This window comes from Cryptomeria japonica, chromosome 3 (assembly GCF_030272615.1).
Source record: "Cryptomeria japonica chromosome 3, Sugi_1.0, whole genome shotgun sequence".
Taxonomy (NCBI): Eukaryota; Viridiplantae; Streptophyta; class Pinopsida; order Cupressales; family Cupressaceae; genus Cryptomeria; species Cryptomeria japonica.
This window is the reverse complement of record NC_081407.1, coordinates 956,837,627-956,860,485: the sequence shown is the minus strand read 5'-3', so window position 1 is coordinate 956,860,485 and position 22,859 is coordinate 956,837,627. Positions and strand designations below refer to the sequence as shown.

The 22,859-nt window shown below is 35.7% G+C and overlaps 1 protein-coding gene across 1 annotated transcript; it reads left to right on the top strand.

The window, feature by feature from the left end:
* Positions 1 to 10,777: 10,777 nt before the first annotated feature.
* LOC131035544 (exocyst complex component EXO70B1) lies at positions 10,778 to 15,354 on the top strand. The gene is made up of 2 exons (XM_057967257.1): positions 10,778 to 11,896; positions 13,607 to 15,354. Exons 1-2 carry the CDS (start codon positions 11,215 to 11,217, stop codon positions 14,971 to 14,973), a joined length of 2,049 nt encoding a protein of 682 aa, XP_057823240.1. The 5' UTR covers positions 10,778 to 11,214; the 3' UTR covers positions 14,974 to 15,354.
* Positions 15,355 to 22,859: the final 7,505 nt, after the last annotated feature.

Below are 22,859 nucleotides of genomic sequence, written 5' to 3'. Positions count from 1 at the left end.
ACTCTCTTATTTTTTCCTGTACATCTTCTTTTTCAAGCTCAGCAAGACAACTTGCCCATTCCCATCCATTGTTTATTGACCAGTGTCTATTAGGATAGTTAGGAACTTTCAAAAAGTGTAATAAACCACTAATTGATGGGAAATCTGTCATAGCACGCCCTCTGCTCAAAATATGAAAAACAACGCTTAATTGAACAACTTTTCCCAGTTGTTCTATTTGCATTGCTTTTCCAAAAATAGCTTCAATAGAACCCTTTAACTTCAGCAGACTTCATCTGTAATTTCTCATGAAAATAATACTCTTCGGCATTCCTCACATGCTTACATTCATCCTTTGTTTTCCATCTTATCACTGATTTTTCAACCTCGTCTATCATTTGTTTTTCATAAACTTTACCCATATGTTTTTCTATGGTGTCAAATTTTAGCTGCAACCTAATTTCCTTGTTATGTTTCCAAGTGCAAATCTTACACCTGCATTCTATTGGAGGCTCGCCTTCAATTAGATTCTCCACTAGTTCAATGAATGGATACTTTGATGCCCAATTAATTTGAAAATTCCTCACTGACATATCCCACTCCCAATCCTTTTTTGATTGTGGTTCACCCTTTTTTGATATGGCTTTTTTTTCCCCTTTTGTGCATTATCATCAATGGCATTATCACCCAAGTCGATTATATCATTTCGGCTAACTTGGGTATCTACCAGATAATCTTCTTCAAGATCATCCTGATCTGAGATATCAGGTTTGCCGTCGTCTTCAACATGCGATGCAAGTGGCAAATTTTGTACTTGTACTTGTGATGATGTACCTTCCTGATTTTCACCAGTACCACAATCTTTTCCAATGCCAAAGTACGAAGACAACGTTCTTCTTTTTGTTGGCCTCTCCTGGCCTTCCCTACATTCAGGTTTCCTACCCCTCTTCTTGTTCAACATCTCCAATGAAATAAAGGCTGCCAAAAAAATATCAATTTGCTGAAGAAGCAATAATAGACTATAATGTATAATATACCACTTCAAAAATATGATCGCTCACCTTTAGGCTTTAGGTCACTAGCAGTTGCCAATACAGTCAACAACAATGATTTTCCTTAGTCTGAAACTTTGTTATTGATCAGAATTCAAAGCCTAGAACCCACCAGATTGTGTTGAGATAGATCTGATCTTTGCATGTATTTATACCAATCCTTATATGGCGAATTTCGTGGGAATTTTATATGGTATACAAATATTTGGCGAATCCCGCGTAACTATAACACGACTTATGTAATTTTCGAGGCGATTATAGGTCGTCCAAATAATAGGTGAATACAATATAGTTGGCGAAAGTTGGGGTGAATGGAGACACGCATCGGCAAGATGTCAGGCGAATTGGGTCCCCCTGGCTAACAAATCTTCACATGCCTATAGGCGAATTAAGGTCATCTATTAAGGCAACCTCGAAGAGTGTAGGCGAAACAATTAAATTTACCGTGTGTCCACCATATATTGTATTGGCGAAATTATCGCATAGAAACATTTAATTGCATAAAACATATGGCGATCGGGCCGTGACTTTGACGGAAATTGATAATGTTCTGGCGACATGGCCACCCCCAAACGGTACAAAATATTCGCCATTTTCGACATGGCCGATGTGAAAAATTCGCCATTGGCGAATATTCGCCACTAAAGTAATCTCTGACTGCATCATCCTCTTCAAATGATTCAGTTTGGAAAGGCTTCAGGTGAACACCATGTAGGTTCAACCAAACAGTGGTATTATCAAGAATCTTCTGAAATCTTGCCCTTATAGAAGTATTCTCTTTTTGAGACCATTGAATGAGAGGCAAAGGTAATCCAACAACTTTGTTTCTCTCATATGCAGGATCTAGGATGTCTCCATTCTCTTCAAGATCTTCAAGAACATCGGCAAGATCAAATTTTTTAATTTGTTCTACTGTCCGATGATAGTAATCCATTCTTTGCACACCCTCTTTAATCATGCAATCCACCCATACATCCTCAATTCGATGAATATGTGTGTAGTTCTTCTTAATCTTATTCTCCATGCCCCTAATCGAATAATTTTCTGGCTTTGAATAATCTCATAGTCACCCTTCTCGTCTCTTCCTCCAATGCACGAGCCTTCTAGATGGAATTGTTGAAATATCTCCCTATAGCGATGGAGAACTTGAGACCTATCTTATGAGCTCCAGATTTACGCTCATGGATAGATATCATTTGGCGAGCCATCTCCATAAGGATTATCTTATCTGACGGATACCTCAGGAGCATGAATGGTTCTCCATCAAAGCATCCAATCTTGACATATGAATGTAGGGAATTGTAGGAAAATGCAACCATATTCACTCACCACTTTCCATGCCTCATCTGATACTCTCTTGTTCTGAAGATCCTTATCAAATAAGCACATATAACGAGCACATATAACTATAATCCTGGCAGGATAGATCATTAGAAAATAAATTATAATTTCATAAAACTAGAACCTAGGACAATTATCACTAGGTAAATGTTGTTGGGAGTTTCAAGACCAAATGATATAGTGTAGTTGGGAGTTTCACGACTGTATAAATTTGAAGGATGAATTTATGTTTTTAATTTTTTCTTAATTTTGTTTTTTTATTTTAATATGATAATTAGAAGGTATGTGATTTTCATCTTCCTAATCCTCCTTATATACATAAGGTTAAAGAAACTTAGTTAAATAAATTCAATCCGTATAATAAGAAAGAAGATGTAAGATTTTTTTACTATTTATTATTTATCATAACCTAAGGAAGGTAAAAGTATGCACTAGTTGCAAGCTTAAGTAATATACGATTTATTTTCCTCAAATCTAAAAACAATTTCATGTTGATTAAGTTTGTAGAATATCTTTCTTGTTCATGCAAATATAAATGTAAACAGATGAAAAAAGCATGGATTCAAGTTCAGAAAATTTGTTTTGATGGAGAAAGCATTTAACTGCTGAAATCAATGTCATTAGTTATGCCTTGTATGCAATATTTTCAGAAATGGTGATTATTTAAAAGCAGATCGATGTGTATAATCGTAAGGAAGCAGTTCAAAATCCAGTTTGATTGCTTGCAGGGAAGCATAATGTTGAAGAATTTTCATTTTTTCAAAGCAGTGGGAAATGCTCTAATCTTTGAAATAATTTTTTCCAATCCAAAATAATCACCAGTAAAATGGTTGTATGAAAAACATTAGCGTGGGAAACATAATGTAGCAATCTTCAAATAAATTTCAAATATTAATTTAAAATTTGTTTTGATAGAAAAAGCAGAACGGTGAATGTGGACTTTTGAAACTATACTGCCTCAAATCCCCAAATATCACGAACAATCTCCAACAAACTAAAACAGAATTTCTTAAATTGAAATAGCTTAAAATTTATAAGTGTAGAATTTCTTTTGATGTTATTGTCAAATGTTTCAACACCAATGTTGTCAAATAAAACAATAAATAGCACAGAAACCAGCAGTTGCTTCATGCGATATGGGTGACATGCCTGGGATGGGTGACATGCGAATGAATTCTAGGGGCTGGGTAGACGGTGCCGCAACAAAGAGGCATGCATTAACTTCTTGAATGCAAAACGTTTTACAACATTGTATAAATGTTTTTTGTAAAACGTTTTGCGACAGTCGACAATCCATTTGCAGACATCACACAGCTTCCGGGGTTTTATGATCTAAGGAGTCCACTTAAAAAAAGCCTATCGACTAAAAAAATAATTTTTCATCCCAAAAATATTAAAAACATAAAAAAATTGTGAACTGGGTTGATTGTAAACCCTAACTTCATATTTTCCCAACAATTTTGTGAGCTGCCGCAATTGTAAACCCTAATTTTAAATATTCCGAACAATTTTCCATGAAAATCCACTGATCCAGACATCTAGGCTAAGCTTAGGGTGTCTGCACAACTAGAAATCTATTCATATCATTTCGCTCCAAATCCACAAACCTCTAACTATGTAGGGGATAAATCTCATCTTCCTAGCAACAGAGCTCGTGAAGAAATATCAAATGATTATATTTTGTCTTGAGGAATACACAGAGAAACAGGCATTTATGCCATAAATGGCTGCTCTCATATATAAAGTTTTTCTTCAGAATCCATGTTGTGCGGAACAGCGTAGAATCATTCCAAATAGTATGGAATAAATCTAGGCTTTTCCGTGCATCCGGAATCTGCGTCAATTTGAGCTTTGCCTTGCGCGTCAGATATACCTCTGAACAAACGGCGATAAACCGGTACAATTTAGGTAAAGCAAAATACATCCGTGCAACACTATTTGATGCCAATATTTTTTAAAGCTTTGTTGTCCTGCTTTTTTCTGTGTCCTTTTCTTTGGTTTCAGATGTTCAGATGTACCATCGATCCTCCCACACTCATTGCGTGCTCGATCGCCTTCACTGCACTCAATAAATTCATAAAGCTTCAGCATTTAGTTCGTATTCATTGCACTTCACAAGGTAAGCATCCATGCTTTGCCCTGGGCCCGGTGTGGGGGCTACAATGGCGATTTGGTTAGCATATGCCACACGGTATCTAAAAGCCATGTTCAAATAGAAACCAGTGAAGAAATCCTGAGCAGCTGGTTCGGTATTTGGTACGAAATCTGAAATCTGACACTTCTTTTTCAACACTTCTTCAATTATTTTAGGGTTATTTGTCTTTCCACATGGAGTTCTCTGCCTTACAAACCCTTTGCTGGTTCATCTTTTTATAAAAGCAAAGAATTGAACTTATCTTTCACGGGGATTTTGTACTGTAAATAGCATCAATTTTGATCTTCAAAAGGGATTTTTTATGTCTGTTTGCTTAGCAAGGTAAGGTAGCTTCAGGAATTGGACTTGATTATTCGACTGGTCTGTAAATAAACATATTTTCATGGCGTATGTATGGTACAGGAATCTACTGCGGATTTGTTTAATGGCTTACAATTATCTTATTAAAAATCTTTATTTCATGGCATATGTATGGTACAGGAATCGACTGCGGATTTGTTTAATGGCTCACAATTATCTTATTAAAAATCTTTATTAAAATTATGTAAAATAGGTTTAATTAATTAATAATTAGGATTAAATATTAAATATGCATTGGATAAACATTACCAAAGAGAATCATTAATAATTAATTTTCTCTACCTTGAGGTGGACGTCAACTGTTTAGAGCTTCTAGATCTCCTTTTTCAATGGTGGGCATTTATTGTTTGCCATTTATTATTAATTTATTATACTTTGGAATGGATCCTTAAATACCTTCTTTAAAAATAGAAAAGAAGAATCAAGATATAAGATATTTTTCTATTCATAATCGAAAAAGGTCAAAAATATCTTTAAGAAAGTTATAAAGTTTTAATATAAAATTTTATGTAATAATATTTATATTAATATTTGATTATGTTTTATGAGTTATTATTATGATAAAAGGAAAAGTGAGTATTGCATAATTTAATTTTAAATATATGATAATTAAAACTGAAATGGATAATGTCATCTTATCAAAGATTAGTTAAGATCACAAGTTGTATAAGTTTCAAGATCACAAGTTGCATAAGATTCAAGGTCACACATCGTATAAGATTGAAGGTTATAAGTTGTAGAAAATCCAAAGTCACATGTTATGGAATATCTCAAAATTCTAATTCAACGTACTTAGATATACAAAAAATAAGATTTTTTTTTCTTTTGAATTTTAGTTTAAAAAAGATTAAAAAAGTTACTCTCTTTTAAATATAAAAATATTAATAATTATAATTATCTTTAACTAATTAATCCATAAAATTAATTAAAATTGAAAAATATTTTTTTTCTATTAGCTATAAGGAGTACCAAAAAAGGACAATATTGTTCACCGAGAATCAAGACCGAGGCAAAGCCTCACACTAAAACCAAAATAACGACTGTACAAGTATAATGGACCATGTACATCATATGAACAATACAAGATGTGACATAAAAACTAGTGAAGAACATCAGGGAACGTATCCACCCACGCAGTCCAACCTTGTGGGCCTTCCATCCAAACTATATTCTTCCTCTTCTGGATCTGGGCCAGCATAAAGGTCTCCTCCTTCCTGGAAATCTGGTTCCGCTTTATCACCTGGTTAAGTCTCCAACAAGTGCTTTCAAATATTCTCAAATCATCCAGAGACCTACGCCATTGAAAAATATTTTAAATTATATAAATAAAATTATACATAACATATATATTGTAAAACACATCTTTAAATAATCCTTTCCTACATAACAAGGTTTGTAAGCCTCCTACTTTCTAGATGAAATCCTCTATGCTAGAGGTTGCAATATGCAACACCCTAGTATTACACATGCCATTCACACCCAACACATCGATGGTGTGTTTAAATTTGTTGTCAAATACCACAATATTGTGGAGAGAATCCCCACCTTGTTCCCTACTCTATTGTCCCAACTACTAAAACCTCCTCAAACTTGCATTTACCTAATGAAAAAGTACTCATAGTCAAAAGAAAAATAATTGTAAATACAAACAAAATCATAGATTGAATTCATCAAGTTGCCCAAATTCACTAAAAAGATTCTAACACATGATGAATTTATTTTCTAATGTGTAACATGAATGTTACACATGAGGCAACTCAATTGATAATATTGATGGTGATTGATTAATAACATTAGGGGATAGGGACTCTTTAAAAAAATGGGAAGGGGCATGAAATTTGGGAAGGGGTGGCATATTGAAATTAATACTTCAACTTCTAAGAGATTCAAAATCTCCTAGTTTCTAAGTTTTGAATTGATGATATGTAATGAAAATAATTTTAGAAATTCCCGCAAATAGTCAACAAAACATTTAAATTGTTGTATTATTTATAAAATTGCTTGAATGCAATATCAAAATTGCTACCAATTCAACTATTTATAATGCTTGAATGCAACTTTACCAAAATTGCTACCATTTAATTGTACAAGTAAACACAAAAATACAAATGAAATGACAATAGTATGCAATTTACGACACTACTCTATGTAGATACCCTTGGCATTATGAGGTTCTAGCATAATATAAGGCTAGTGGTGTTGAGAAAAGATAGCTTCACAACCATGACAAGATCAACATAGTGAACAACATTTCCTTTGATCAATCTATAGACAATTATTTGTAGAAGATTTGGAATGCCACTTATAATCACCCACCCCTTTCCACACTAGAAGTCCCAACTCCCAATGCCTACTCATATCACATTAATTAAGTTATCCCTTCCCCCTTATACCAAAGTGATATATTGTGTCACATCTTAGTTATTTAAAATCATTTTTTTTTTTGGTAATGTTTACAATGGACAAAATGAAAAACCCTATAGATTGAGTAGAAGTTTAATATGTCTACATGGCATGTCAACTTAGTTTGCATGGCTTGCATATACTTTTGAGAGCAACTTGATTAGATTTGTTAAGTAGCAAGCCTATATTGAAATATTAAGGCACAATCATGCATGAAAATAAGGCTCTTTAGCTAGAAGTTAACAAGCAAGATCACACACATATTCATTTTGGACTGACCAAGGCTTGGCATGGTATAGAGGCCTAGTATGAAGTTTGAAAGGCATGACATATAATAAGACAGTTTTGATATAATAAAAGTTTTTGTAGGACACATGAAGGCTGGCATGGAGTTTCCATCTTGACATAGATGCTAGAGGGATTCACAACTTGAGAAGGGCTTTCCATAACTAAAAAGGAGCAACTGCTCTATACTTTTATATTTGAATTAGAGACCATAGAATGCCAATTTTGTGATTACATGTACATCTACATATCTATTGGTATTTTTGCAACTTTTGATACATCCACAATGAGATTAGTTTATCTTTTAGAGGATGTCATGTCCCTTTTCAAATAAATTTAATTTGAATTAATTAATAGCCCATTCCTGTTTTCTCTAGCTGAAGAAAAATAATAACTTTATTTAATATTTTAATTATTTCCTCACAAATTATGGATTTTTTTATTTTTTTAGGAGTAATTAAATTAAATATTTTAGTTTATTACAAGGGGACATGTATTTGGAGAAGACTTATTTGTAATGATTAGTTTATGACAATTGTACACAAATTGTATGAGTTATTTATCTTATAAAAAATTGATTTTAAGTTGTTTTTTTATTATACAAGATGCTTGTGAGATTGGTTACTTTTCATTCAATGAAATTAAATATTTAGATTCAATCAAATTGAATTGACATTTGAGTAACTGTCTCATTCAATTATATAATGTTTTAGACTTCTGTTTCTAGTTTCTAATACTAAATGTATGTGATGGTTTTATGAGAAGTGCACTTATTAGGATATTAATGTTCATTCACTTATACTTTTGCAAGTGCATGTTCATGGTATAGAAAATTGAAACAAGGGTTGCGATGCTTGCATGAATCTATCTATGTGATAATCTATATTCAAATATGCAAGTCCAAATAACTCACAACAATAATTTTTCATTGTACAATGGTCTTTTTGTAGTTCATGGATTATTTTACACGTTCGTGCATAAACAATCTTTTTCTCATGGCCAACAAGTCCGTTGTTTATGTTGGAACTATGTTGTCACCCAATCAACCTTTATTTTAGGGTCAATATGTCCCTTGTTTACGCCAACAATAAATTGACACTTAAACAATTTTTCTGTTGTGGTCAATACATCTAATCTTTATAATGAAATCAAGTCGTCAACCAAACAACTAGTTCACCACAACACAATAGTAGTTCAAGCTTTTTCCATCTCATACTTTCTTGTTAAACTAACCCTATCTCTTAAAAATGCATGTCCAAACATTTATTACTAGCTATGTTAAACACCAAATTGATAGGTTTGGATTGGTCCCTGTGAAGTTAAAGACAAGGCAAGTCAAATTCATTTAATTATAGGGAAGATTTAGATTATAATCTTAGAAATCATCATACACAATAACCATCACTTTGTCAACATTATACTTTTACCAAAAATATTAATACATAAAAAATCTATTTTAAGAAATCTTATGTAATATAAAGTAAGTCCAAAAAAACCCCTAAAAATCTAAATACTAAATCTTACTTTAAAATGATTTTGAATTTGAATTTTAAAATTATAAAAAAATTCTTTAGTTTTCCAACAATTTTTTTATTGCAAGTCATTGCTAGATTCAATTATGTATAATTCTTTTGTATGGACATTTCAGATCACACTTCGTGACCCATCATCAAGACAATAAATAGTAGTTTTAGGAGAAAGATAAAAAACATCGATACAAAAGAATTTTATGCGGATGAATCAAGAAATCACTTGCAATAAATACCATGAAATATGAAAATCAAATTAGTTTAAATAACAATTTTGTAATCAATAGATGATTTAATCATTTATTATCTAAAATATTTATAAATGATTGTTTCTTTATTGCTTAATGATAAACATTAAATTTATTTTTACCTAACTTTTAGTGAATTATATAGATCTTATTTATAATAATTAAAAACAAAAATGAGCATACCCGTTGAAACCTATAGATCTAATTACAAGTTATAAATTTAATCTTAAACTAACAACCATTTAATAATAACTCAAGCTCTTTCCATCTCATATTTTCTTGTTAAACTAACCTTATCTCTTAGGATGAGTTTTCAAACATTTATTAATAGCTAAGTTAAATACAAAATTGATAGGTTAGAATTTTGGGCCTTGTGAAGTCAATGACACATTCCTTGCTAAGTTGATTTTGGTCTATGACTTATTGTAATCTCTTTGCTATGTAGTTGTATAACTTAGATCTATGTTTTTTTGCTATGTAGTTGTACAAGTGTTAGATCTATGTTTTTTGGTTGTTGTTGCATATTTCATTTGTAACTTGCATTTTACTCAATAAAAAAAAAGTCAATGACATACACAAATCAAATTCATTTAAAATTATACAAAGATTTAGATTATAATTTTAGAAGTCATCCTACAAAATTACCTCCACTTTATCAACTCAATGAATATTCATTAAATTTTTACCAAAAATATTTGAAAATCACATTTAATATAAAGAAAGTCTAAAACACCTCTAAAAAATTAATTACTAAGTCTTACTTTAAATGATTTTGAATTCAAATTCTAAAATTCTAAAAGAAATTCCTTGATTTTTCAAAAATAATTTTTATTTCAAGTGATTTTCCCACTAATTTTTCAACAATAAAAAAATCACTTGCAAAAAAAAACTCCTAAAAATCTAATTCTTAAATCTTACTTTAAAATGATTTTAAATTAAATTCCAAAATTCTAAAAGAAGTTTCTTGAATTTTCAACAATATTTTTTTTGTTACAAGTGAAACTTTTGGATCAATTGTGTAGATCATAAAGAGCAGTTGAAGAAGAAAAATCTGAAACTAGTTGAATCTAGAAATCACTGCAATAAAAAACATCTGATACATCAAAACAATAATTTCTAATCAATTATTATGTAAGAAATATAAATGATTATTTGTTTATTCCTTGATAAGGATTAAATTCATTTTCACATAAATTTAATTGTATGTTTTATAATCATAAAAAACATGAGTGTGCCCATTGAAACCTATAGGTTTAATTACAAGTTAAAAAATTAATCTTAAAATAACAACAATTTAACAAAAACCCAATATAATACTAATATATGTTGGCGTGGCATATGGTTAAGAACACCACACAAGTAAATGTTGGTCAAGCTCGAGCTTAGAAAATAAATTGTCATTTTTCTCAAAGGAAAGAGAATAGAACGTTAACAATACTTAGCGTAAGGGAGTGGATTGACGGTCCAATTAGCTACCGGCTTACTGGTCCGGTCAATAAAAACAGCGAGAAAGAGAAAATATGAAGGCCCATAAGTTTGACAAAAAAACAACCACCGACGATATATACGTATTCATTTTTCTAGGGAGTAGCGGAAGTTAATACAGACATTCTAAACAAAGCGCGGATTTTGAGCCTGTAGGTATTCTTCATTCCCCCAATCAAACAAACAGAGAGTTCTGTGCGATGTAATTTCATCTCAGCTGGATCGCACAGCAACAGCAACAGACCAGACCATGCGAGCTAAAGACAGACAGAAAGTGGAAGAGCAGAGCAGTGCAGTGCAGTGTGGTGTAGTGTAGTGTAGTTCCAGGTGGCAGGCAATCAAAGGAAAGGAGAGGAGAGGAAAAGGGTGTGATTTTGATGGAGTCTGAAGTGGATGGGGAGGAACGGGTGATCGCGACGGCCGAGCAGATCGTGATGAGGTTGGGCACCACTCATGGCATGACCCAAGACATGCTCAACATCCTTTCAACCTTCGACCACCGCTTCTCCAACATCACCGACCGCCTGGAAGCGCACCTCGAAGACCGCCTCCTCTCCGCCCAACAGGTGCTCCTCCGATGGGACGCCCCCAATTCCGCCGCTTCGTCCCGCCACCAGCAGGGGGGGGCTAACCAGGAGATGATCTGGGACGGGCCAGCTGACGAGGGCCGGGCTTATCTGGGCGCTGTTGATGAAATCCATAACCTGATGAACGCGTTCCATGTGACCGATGGTGATAAGCCCAATGACACCCTGGAGCGCGCGCAGAGCGTGCACTCGGTCGCCATGGGGCGGCTCTCCCAAGAATTCCGCCATGCCCTGCTCAATCACAAGGAGCCCCTTCAGCCTCACCGGTTCTCTGTTCCTCCTAAAAGGGTTTCCTTTTCCTTTGCCTCCCTCACTGATGACCGGGAGCACGGGCCTGATGATGAGGAAGAAATTGAGAAGGGGGGTGAAGATTACAGCGGCGTGGTCGCCAGCGACAGCGACAGCTTCAGCAATGATGGACGGCTTCATTTGATCACGGACCTCAAGGAAATCGCAAAGCGGCTGGTTGCAGGTAACATTGGATTGCTTGCTTGCTTGTCATGATTGCAGAAATAGTTTATAAGGATTCAAACTTTTAACTTTGCCCGTCTTGTCACTATGATGGTATCTGTTGATGCTAATTTTTAATGGAATGGAATTTGTTTGGAAAGAGGAAATCAGTAGTACTCATTTGGCCTCAAGTATTGTCATTAATCTCGGTTTCTCTGGGCAGGGGCATTGATTGATGTAATGAGGGGTAAATGGAACCGATTAATTAATCCCATTCCTCTCGTTGGTTTGCGTTTCCTCTTTTGCATATCGTGCGTTGTCTAGATAGAGAAAAAATGCAGCAAAATGGGGGAGCGGTCATTCGAGACATTTTTTTTGATATTGCCATTCCATGAGGAGATTTGGGCAGAGTAGGGATGAATGGGGCTGTTCTGAGTCGGGCCGGGGGCAGTTTGATTTATCCAAGCAAAGTTCAAAAGTTTTAAACACTCTACCTTTGTTACTCTGACCATGAGAATATGAGGTAGTCAGACCACAAGGTTTTTCATTCCTTTAGTTGAAAAGCTTTATTGTGGCCTCTGGTCTTAACTTTGTTACCTCGACCATTGGGCTATTGCGTAGTCAGGCCACGGGCTTTTCGATTCTTTCATGGCAAAGTTCGAACGTTGCCTCGTCTCTTAAACCGCAGCCATGGGCCTATGCTACAGTCAGGCCTCTGGCTCTTTGATTCTTTCATGGCAGAGCTTGAATGGTTACTTTAGTCCCATCGTTGCACCCCTTGACGATAGGGGCTATTCTGCAGTTAGGCCATGGGCTTTTTGATGCTTTCACAGCAAAGCTCAAACATCGCCTCTGGTCTTTGTACCCCTGATAAGAACTTGGATTTTATAAATAACACAAGATGGAGACAAACACCTCCACATCTTACTGAAAATTTTGCTGCCCTTTTAGTAGCTTCTATCCGAGAAAACTGGAAGGAAGTAGGTTTAGTGTAAGTGGGACCATTCAAGTGTAATTCGGGACGTAAAATAATTTGTTGTCGTTTGGCCTAATCAGGTGCAAATGTGCAGATACTGGAAGAATTAGGGCTAATTGGGACCAATCAGGAACCATGCCACACAATTCAAATGCATTTTCCTAGCGTTGAAAAAATTAGATACAAGTCGAGCTGATCAGGTGCAACAGCTCAGATGCTTGGAGAGTTAGGGCTAATTGGGATAATCAGGTGCAACCTCCTAAATATTGGAATAACTAGGCCTAATCGAGTCTCACTAGGATGCAGTTGCCCACATATTGGAAGAATTAGGTGTAAACAGCAAGAACCAAGCTTATGTAACATAGTGTCATAGACTAGGAATTCAGTTTCATAATTACAAGCTACTTTATTGCCCAAATAATTGTCTTTAAATTACAACTGGACTTGTACTCATCAGAGAAAATGATTTTAAAATTATAGCTGGAGTTGTACAGTTCTGCTGCCTGGATTCTGGAGCTCATGACAGTGAAACTTTAAGGGTAAATTTAATTAAGTTCCAGCACTCATATCCTTATTTGGATTTTTGGGGTTAAAAGTAAAATTAATCCCTCTCTTGAAAGAGACAGTTCTGATGTTGCATTATTTCTCTGGTCTATTGAATAAAATTTACATTCAAGCAAATTAATTTTTATTTTTTTTAAAGATTTTATCTATACACATTTTCTTGCCCACTTCTAATATCATTTATTATTGCAGGTAATCGTGAGCAGGAGTGTTACCAGATTTATTCCAGTGCTAGGCGTACCATCCTTGATGAAAACCTAATTACCTTAGGTGTTGAGAAGCTGAGCATCGAGGAAATTCAGAAAATCGTGTGGGATCAATTAGAGGATAAAATAAAGAAGTGGGTCCGAGCAATCAAAGTTGCAGTTAGGGTTTTGTTTGCCAGAGAAAAAGACATGTGTAATCAGATCTTTGAAGATATGGATTCTTCTGCCAAAGAATTCGTTTTTTCTGAAACATGCAGGGCTCCTATGATGCGGCTTCTGAGTTTCAGTGAGGCTGTGGCTCTAAGTCGACGGTCACCCGAAAAACTCTTTCGGATTCTGGACATGTATGAGACCCTCTCTGATATGATGCTTGATATCAATGATATTTTTTGTGAGGAGGAGTCCATTAGGGAGGAGGCCTCGGGGATTCTGGTCAAATTGGGTGAAGCAGCCAGATCTACATTTAAGGAGTTTGCCAATGCAATTCAGAGGGAGACCTCTAGAAAACCTATCCCTGGAGGTGCAATTCATCCTGTGACTCGTTATGTTATGAACTACATTAAATTTCTGTTTGATTACACAGATACATTAAAATTGCTTTTTGTGTGTAAAAAGGAACAGACCAGTAGTCCTTCTAGGAAATCCTTGTCTGCTGAGCCTGGAGGAGATAATAAGGGGCTAACAGGAGGCTTAGGATTTTTAGAGGATTGTCAATATAACGAGGATCCAGCAGCCATGAATCTCTCTCCTCTGGTTCAGCAGTTGTTTTTAATTCTAGAGTTTCTGAAATGTAACCTTGATGGCAAGTCTAAGTTGTACAAGGACTCTGCACTCACATATCTTTTCTTGATGAACAATGTCCGCTACATTGTTCAGAAAGTCAGGGGCTCTGAGCTCATAACACATCTGGGTGATGATTGGGTCAGGAAACACAGTGGTCAGGTCAGGCAGTATGCAACAAATTATCAGCGAGCTACCTGGAACAAGGTTTTGTCCTGCCTCAAAGATGAAGGGATACAATTCACTGGCACGTATTCTGGAAGTGCATCAAAGGGGGCACTCAAAGAGAGGTTCAAGAGATTCAATACCAGCTTTGAAGAGGTTTATAAGACTCAAACAAATTGGACAGTCCCTGATCCTCAGCTTCGCGAGGAGCTGCGAATTTCCATTACTGAGAAACTTCTACCAGCTTATCGATCCTTTGTGGGTCGATTTGGGATTTATTTAGAAGGTGAGAGACATGTAGAAAGGTATCTTAAATATACACCCGAAGAATTGGAAAATTATCTTTTAGATTTATTTGAGGGATTGCCAGGGCCAATGAGCAGCCAGCGTACCAAATCCCTTCCATAGTATTTTACTGATTGTCGAATATGTGATCCTGTGCCATGCTTTGGATTCCTCTGTTTGTCTGAGGACAGATTGGTGCTTCCAATTACCTTTCCAGCTATCTTCATGGACAAGCCTGAAGAAACATTTCTTTCCTTTGCTCATGACTTTGTTGCTGTAATCAATCTGTATTGTTTGTATTTACACAGTGATATGGAGGAAAGGGGTTTCCTTAGATATTCCAACACAATGGCCGGTGGTGTATTATACTGTATCTGTAGAAAGCTCCTTTATTTTGTTGTTTATCCCTCAATTGTTAATGAGTCTTTTGCAATTCCATCTTCCACTTGAGAAGTATGTGTACATGATATTTTTGTTTGAAATAAAACATTTCCAATATTATTTTGTTGGAGCCATCAACAATGAGACCAATACCTTAGGATTGTGACCCGGGTACAATTCAGCTGCTTTTTTGTTTACAAGTTATTCTCACTTTGTGGAAATCTTTCTTTGGATAGTGCAAAGTTAGAATTATACATGACCTATTATAAATTTGTCAATCCAAGTTGTTTGTCCTTTGAAACTGCATATAGGAAGACACTTTTCAATAAACTGAATTGACCGTGAGTTTGAAAAAGGTCAATAATTAATGCTGGGGCTTGTAGACCTGAGGGTTTAGGTTGAGACTTTAGTGTTAATTGCAGAGGTTATTCTAATTGGCAATGCACTCTCCAATAAACTACAGGTCAGCACACAAGTCTAATTCAGTATATATCCTTTGTAATATTGATAATTGAGCAGGCCATTGTTTCTGCATACGTCTAATTGTCATGTTCCAGTTAATAGGATGGAGTTGTGATTCCTTAAGTTCCCGTAGGTGGATGTAAAGTTCTGTTGCATATATATATTTTTAATAATTCTCAGGGTTTGGATGATGAATAAATTATGGGGTAGTTTTATTAATGATTATGTTTCAAAATATTCTGTATCATTTTAGTGCATTAAGACCATACTTGTTTTCTAGGAAGATTTGGGAAGCTAATCTATGATGTAAGATTTTTAAATCCTTCTTCCTCCAATACTTCTCCACTCCATGCGCAGGGGGACACATGCACAGGGGGTATAAATAGAAAAAATGCGGACACAGAGAATCCAATATGCTAACTTTAGCCATTGGCATATACTTATAGGTATATAAGATTTTTAAACCCTTATTTTATGTTACTTTCTCTTGCACATGCAGGCACAGAGGATATATATAGAAAAGGTGCACAGATAGAGAAAATACAATTTGCGAACTGTAGCCATTGAATCCTTATTTTATCCCCCTCTCTTGCACACGTGCGCACATGCATGCATGCACACTCACAGGCACAGAATCCATTACACTTACTGTGGGTATATATAGACAAAAGTGTCCAGACAGAGAATCCAATCTACTAACTACAGCCATAGGTATATATAGACAAAAATTGTTTGACTCCCTGTATATATTTGTAGGCAACCATAATCTCAGGCTTCCTAATTTCCCCAACCCAATCAGCTAATTGAATCTGACAGCCTCCTTTCTAACTCGAAAGGAAAGAAACAATCCCTTCTCTATCATGAAGCTTAATCCAGGTTGACCTTAATGAGTAATCGAGATTCACTTTTATTTTAACCTCCTGAACTCAGGGCTCAAATGCAGTCAAGATGCCCAAGTTCTGAGATGGCTGAGGGCTCTGGGTCAGTGCTAAACCATATGGAGTTTACTCTGCCAGCTTAGGTTCAAGTCACGCCTCAGCTCCCTTACCCCCAAAGTTGGTGCTTCTGCTTGAATGCAACAGACAGTAGAGGGAGTCACACCTCTACGACCCTGCAAAATGGGGATTTCCTTTGTCTAATTAGATTCACTCTGATACTATTTTCACCCTAGCCAATTCCTAGAATTTCTAGTTTTTTTGAGCTATTGAGGCTTAGACCAATGCATGTGATCCTAAATTCAAGGCTCAGTTGCTGTGGTGCGTGGGGGCTGTGGTTCAGTGGTAAAATCAAATTGAGTTCATTCTGTTGGCTTAGTTTCAAGTCTTGCTTTGGTTCACCAAAATTGGCATGCCTTCCTGAGGATATGTAGCAGGTGAGGTCAAATCTTCAAGTTCTTGGCAGATGGGTTTATCCTTAGTCTCAATATATGGGCTAAGAGTTGAATCACATGTTCACTCAAACACAAAGCAAAACACAAATGAGTTTTTGCTCAAGTAAACAAACAAACCAGATAATGCTGAAGACTTAATATGTTTTTGATCTATCCAAATACAAGTCAACCTATGTAATTGATACTTGGCCATAATGTTAGGAGATAAAATGTAGGTCCTAATCTTCGAGGGAAGTTTATTGATAGCATAAACACATGGCAAATGATTTTTGTGATGGCGCTAAATAGGACTTGTCACTACTTCTATTTTTGAGAAATATTTATACATACTATTAAAAAGGCCCAAAAAACAAGGCATTCAAACTTAACTCAGGAGATAGAATTTAGTTCCGATTCTTGGATGTAAGTTTATTGATAGCATAAACACTCTGCAAATAGTTTATGTGATGACATTATATAGTTTTCTCTTTTGAGAAATATGTAGGACATATTAGCAAAGTGACTAAAGGCCCAAAACTAAGATTATCAAAATGACAAAAAGGCCTAAAACTAGGGCATTATAAAGAAGCCTCCAAGCAAGTAAAACCAAATGAAAGAAAATATATGAAAACCGGGAACAATGAGAAACAATAAGAATGCACACAAGCACAGCAAAACAAGGACAACCTATAAGGAAGACATCATGACTAATTTTCTATCCACTCTTCATTTGTTATTTGGAACAGGAATCGATTCTTTGATATCCATGTGAAAAGGATCTTTTATCAGTGGGAAAAGGGAGAGTTATTAATATTCTTTTAGCCTTCTCCACTAGACTATCTCCACCATACTATAATCCATAGCAAATGCATCTAGAGCTTGTATAAAAACTGGGTTAGCTTGTTGACTCTCTTCATTATGGCATCTTTGTGATTCCTGGGGTATTCTTTCTCTTAGGGATTTTCAACTACTGAGTATTGAAAAGTTGAAGAATCTTCTTAATGTTGAGAATTAAGGGCACATAAAGAAATACAAATTCTGATTTAACAAACAACTGTTGCACAGAAAGAAAACACACAACACAGAAATTACGTGGTTCACCGTTAATGGCTACATCAACAGGAAAAGCAGGGCGGTCTTTGTTTTATTATCAGTTACAACAGATTACAAATCACCTCCTCATCATTTGTAAAGTCACCTAATATGAATAGACAATAGGAAGAAACAAAGAGGTAGGGAAAGATGAATGGTTTGTGACTGTTGGACTTCACACACTCAATAATCTCCCACTTGAAGTTCAAACCACTGCTGCAATTATTTATGCTCAGAAGTATCCCTCAATTCTTCAGGCTTATTGTCACAACTTGACGAGGCCAAGAGAAGCTCAGCAGAACTCAAGCTTTTCCTTTGAGACTCCCTTTGTAATTACATCGGCAGGATTCACAATAGTATGTATCTTTTCCAACTTCATCATGCCCTCTTTAAGAACACTTCAGATGAAATGATATCTTAGTTTTATATGCTTTGTTCTATTGTGAAAAGCTGCACTTTTGGCCAGATGTATAGCACTATTGCTTGAAACATACAAAGTGAAGACTTCTTGTTTACTCCCCAATTCGCCTGATAAATGTTGTAGCCATAACATTTCCTTAGCACCTCCAGTGAGTGTAATTTATTCCGCTTCGGTAGTATAGAGTGCCATCCCTTGTTGCAATCTAGAAACCTAACTGATCGCTGCCCCTGCAAATGTAAAAACATAACTAGTGATATATCGCCTTTTGTCCAAGTCACCAACCATATTAGAATCAACAAAACCCTGCAGCTGAGCCTCTTTTCCTCTAAATGTCAAAACATGATGTGAAGTGCTCTTCAAATATATCAAAATCCATTTCATTGCTTTCCAATGAGTCTTACCGGGATTACTCATATATCTACTGATCACTCCCATTGCATGAGCAATGTTGGGTCTTGTACAGACCATTGCGTATATAACGCTTTCAATAATAGAGTAAGGCACTCCTTTCATATATTCTTTTTCTTCTTGTGTCTTAGGACACACTTTGGAGGATAACTTGAAGTGATCGGTTGCCTTGGCATTCTTCATGTGAAACCTGTTCAAAACCTTGTCAATATACTTTTTTTGTGACAATTTCAATTCCAAGAATTTTCTTGGCAGCCCTCAAATCCTTCATTGAAAACTTGTTAGCCAATTGTTGTTTTAGCCTGCTAGCAACACTCATGCTAGTTCCAGTCACTAGCATACCATCAACTTATAGTATCAACAACACTTGATTCACCATTCTCCAAAACCTTGTAATAAACACACAGATCAGATTTACACCTGGAGAAGTTTTGCTCAGCCATGAAGAAATCAAACTTGAGGTACCATTGTCACGGACCTTGTTTCAGCTCATACAAACTTTCTTTCAATTTGCAAACTAGATCCTCATGTTCTCCTTTCTCAAAACCTTCCGGTTGTTGCAGTTTTTATATCAAGCTGCTCCATTTCAAGATTGTAAATAGCAATTAGTTCCAACATTGCCCAAATTGTAGTCATTATTACTACAGGGAATGTTTTTTTGGTGAAATCAACATCCTTCTACTGGTCATATTCTTTGACCACTAATTTGGGCATCTATGGTTTCTTTCCACTATCTTCTTTCAACTTGCATACTCACCTATTTAGCGATTTGGAGGAAGAGTCACTAGTCCCAAGTTTCTTTTTTCATCAGTGTTCCCATTTTTTTCTTTACCATCCAATGTTTGCAATCTTTATCGTTACAAGCTTCTTCAAACGTGGGAGGTTCAGCTCCATTTGAAAACAACAAATATTGAATGAAATCATTTAATTTTATAGGAGGCCTTTGCTCTCTGGTGGATTTTTCCAACTAAGGAATTGCTTCCAGTGACAATCCCTGCCCTTCATTATGTAATGACCCCAAATTGGGATTAATCATTAAACTTTTTGTGCCCAAAATTGATTCATAACAATAACATACTATCGTAAATTCATTTTAATCATTAATAAACTTAAGAAACAATGAACAGAACCAAGTATATTATATGGAATGGTAACATTATTACTAGTTAACTAACCCATAATCAATCATAGCTTAGTTCAGTAGAAAAACTTGAAAGGCTGCCAGTAAACTGCCCAACCCAACTAAGCCCGAAAGTACACAACATTCAATAATGGCGATTCGCCTCGTCTCACAAGCGACAGGAATGTTCAACTATGAAAAGTTCCATCCCTTGGGGTAATTTACTTACCTCTTGGCCTGCAAGTGGCAGGAACATCCAGCTATGACCAGTTCCATCCCTTGGGGTGGTCTACTTAGTTCGGGGGAGCCAGTAAACTGTATCTCCATAGCTTATTTCTCCTCCAACTTTACATTTGATTGATCATGGGATAAATACTTGTATATATGTAGAAATATAATGTAAGTATTGATCTTATTATTATCAATATCTATAAATGCATATAGGAAGATTGATTGTATAAAATACTTAGACTTCATATCATGGGATAAATACTTGTACATATGTAGAAATAAAATGTAAGTATTGATCTTATTATAATCAATATCTATAAATGCATATAGGAAGATTGATTGTATTAAATACTTAGACTTCATATCAAATCACTGGTGTAATGCACAACGGCTGTACGCCTGAATCTGATTCTCTTATATCTGATCTGTCCTTGTTCAATGCCCCATTGAAAGGTCAGTATGCTGCCTATATATCTCTCTTCATTGGATGGAAGGGTATGTCTCTTCCCACAGATACCCTTCTTGTAATAGTGGCAATTCAATCATGTGACCCTTGCTGCTAATTAACAATTATTATTCTGATCGCCTCCCTTAAAGCATTAGTAACACTTGTCAAAGTAAACATAATTCCTATCCTCCTTAATTCATTCGCTGTCAGGCTGTCTTGTATTTGGATCGCTGCCTCATACCTATTGACCCCGTGCCTCTTTATCTCACGTGGCCTTTGGGAATCTATTTTGTTTATCTCACAAACTGCCAATTAAGAGAAAGATTTTAATATGAAGTAATCGGTTTAGGAAGATAGAAAATGGCAGAGTCTTACTAGTAAGGCCATTTTCTGATTATTGATGTACAGCAAAGTGTTTGTATTTTTCCATTCTTTTGGTGCAATGACGATATGTCATGGTGGGGACATGACACTTTATTATTGTTTGATGATTTTTCTATATGTTGGACAGCAAGCTTTTAGCAACTGCTGTGTGGAAATTTGTATGCCATTATTCCCCACAGCCTGCAACAACTCCTCTTGATGAGTAATGCTGCACTGGAAGATCACTTTGGCCTTGCCGACTTTGTATTGGTTGCTGCATATAGAGGGTAATGGATATCCCAGAATAGGGGGTCCATGAGACTGTAGCACAGGAGTTGAAACATTAACTTGTGATCCCTGTGCACATTCTTCAATACATGGTGCTGGAGGATTTGCATTTGACTGTGGTAGGGTTTGGAAATTGGGCTGGAATGTGTTATCCCTGCCATCGAAGAAGTCATCCAGAGGCAAAAACTCTTTTGAAGATATCCTCTGTTCTTGCAGACTAGGCATTATTTTCTCAAAGATTACGTAGCGACTTTAAGTTATCATTTTAGCAACTAGATCCCACAATCTGTAGCTGTATTTCTCATATCCATATCCAATGAAGATGCATCACTTTGACTTGATGTTGAGTTTCGTTCTTCTTTCTAGTGGGGTGTGAATGAAGGCCTCACATCTAAACACCTGCAAATGACTAGATGAAATTCTCCTTCCTAGCCACTTCTCTAGAATGTGAAAATCCAATTGAGAGGATGGACATTTATTATCAAATAAACAGCTCTATTAATAGCCTCTGCCCAAAACTGTTTTCCCAAACAGGCATTGGAGAGCATACTACAAGCCCTCTCCAAAATAATTCTATTCAACCTCTGCTATATCATTTTTTGGAGGGGTGAAAGGAACAATTTTGATTCTTTAAATACCATTATCTGCACAAAACTGATCAAATTCTATTGAACAAAATTCACCACCATCATTTTTAAGCACTTAATTTAATCGCCGGTTTCATTTTCTACAACTGCTTCAAAATTTTTGAATATGCTTAACACTTCGAATTTTCTTTTTAGCATGTAAATCCAAATTTGTGCAGTCATCTAGGTAAGTAACAAAGGAATTAGACCCACCAATTGATGTAATCTCCGTGGGGCTAAAGGGCTAAAGACATCTGAGTGCACTACTCCAACGGTTGCATCTGCTTATCATGTCCATTGGTAGAGAAGCTGATCCTTCTTTGTTTGCCATAGATACAATGCTCACACAACTCTAAATCAACTGATTTTGAAGCTGGAAGTTGATCCCTTTTGTGCAAAATCTCAAGGCCCTTTTGGCTAATATGACTGAGCCTCTTGTGCCAAAGTTCCGTGCCGCTCTCTACAACTACCAATTGCAGCTCCCACTAGAGTGTGACTCTCTAGTACAAAGTGCCTGATTTGGAGCCCCTTGCAATTACCAAGGCCTCTGTCACCTTCCACATGCTTGACTCAAAGTGATGCTACAACCTCGAGTATCCAGCTATCCTACAGAAATCAAGTTCTTTTTGAGTTGAGGGATGCCCACAGCAACCAACTATTTGCATTTATTAATTTCAATAAAACATCTCCTTTGCCGACAATGTCACAAGGTCCATCATCACCAATTTAAACCTTACCAAAGTTATCCTTTTGATAGTTTTTAAAAATTCCTGGCACAATGTGGCATGAAAACAAGCTCT

Excerpts from the sequence above, each read along its gene's own strand:
- LOC131035544 (XM_057967257.1), top strand. The coding sequence starts at position 11,215 with ATGGAGTCTGAAGTGGATGGGGAGGAACGGGTGATCGCGACGGCCGAG. Across the intron at positions 11,897-13,606 it reads CGCAAAGCGGCTGGTTGCAG|GTAATCGTGAGCAGGAGTGT; the intron begins GTAACATTGGAT and ends TTATTATTGCAG.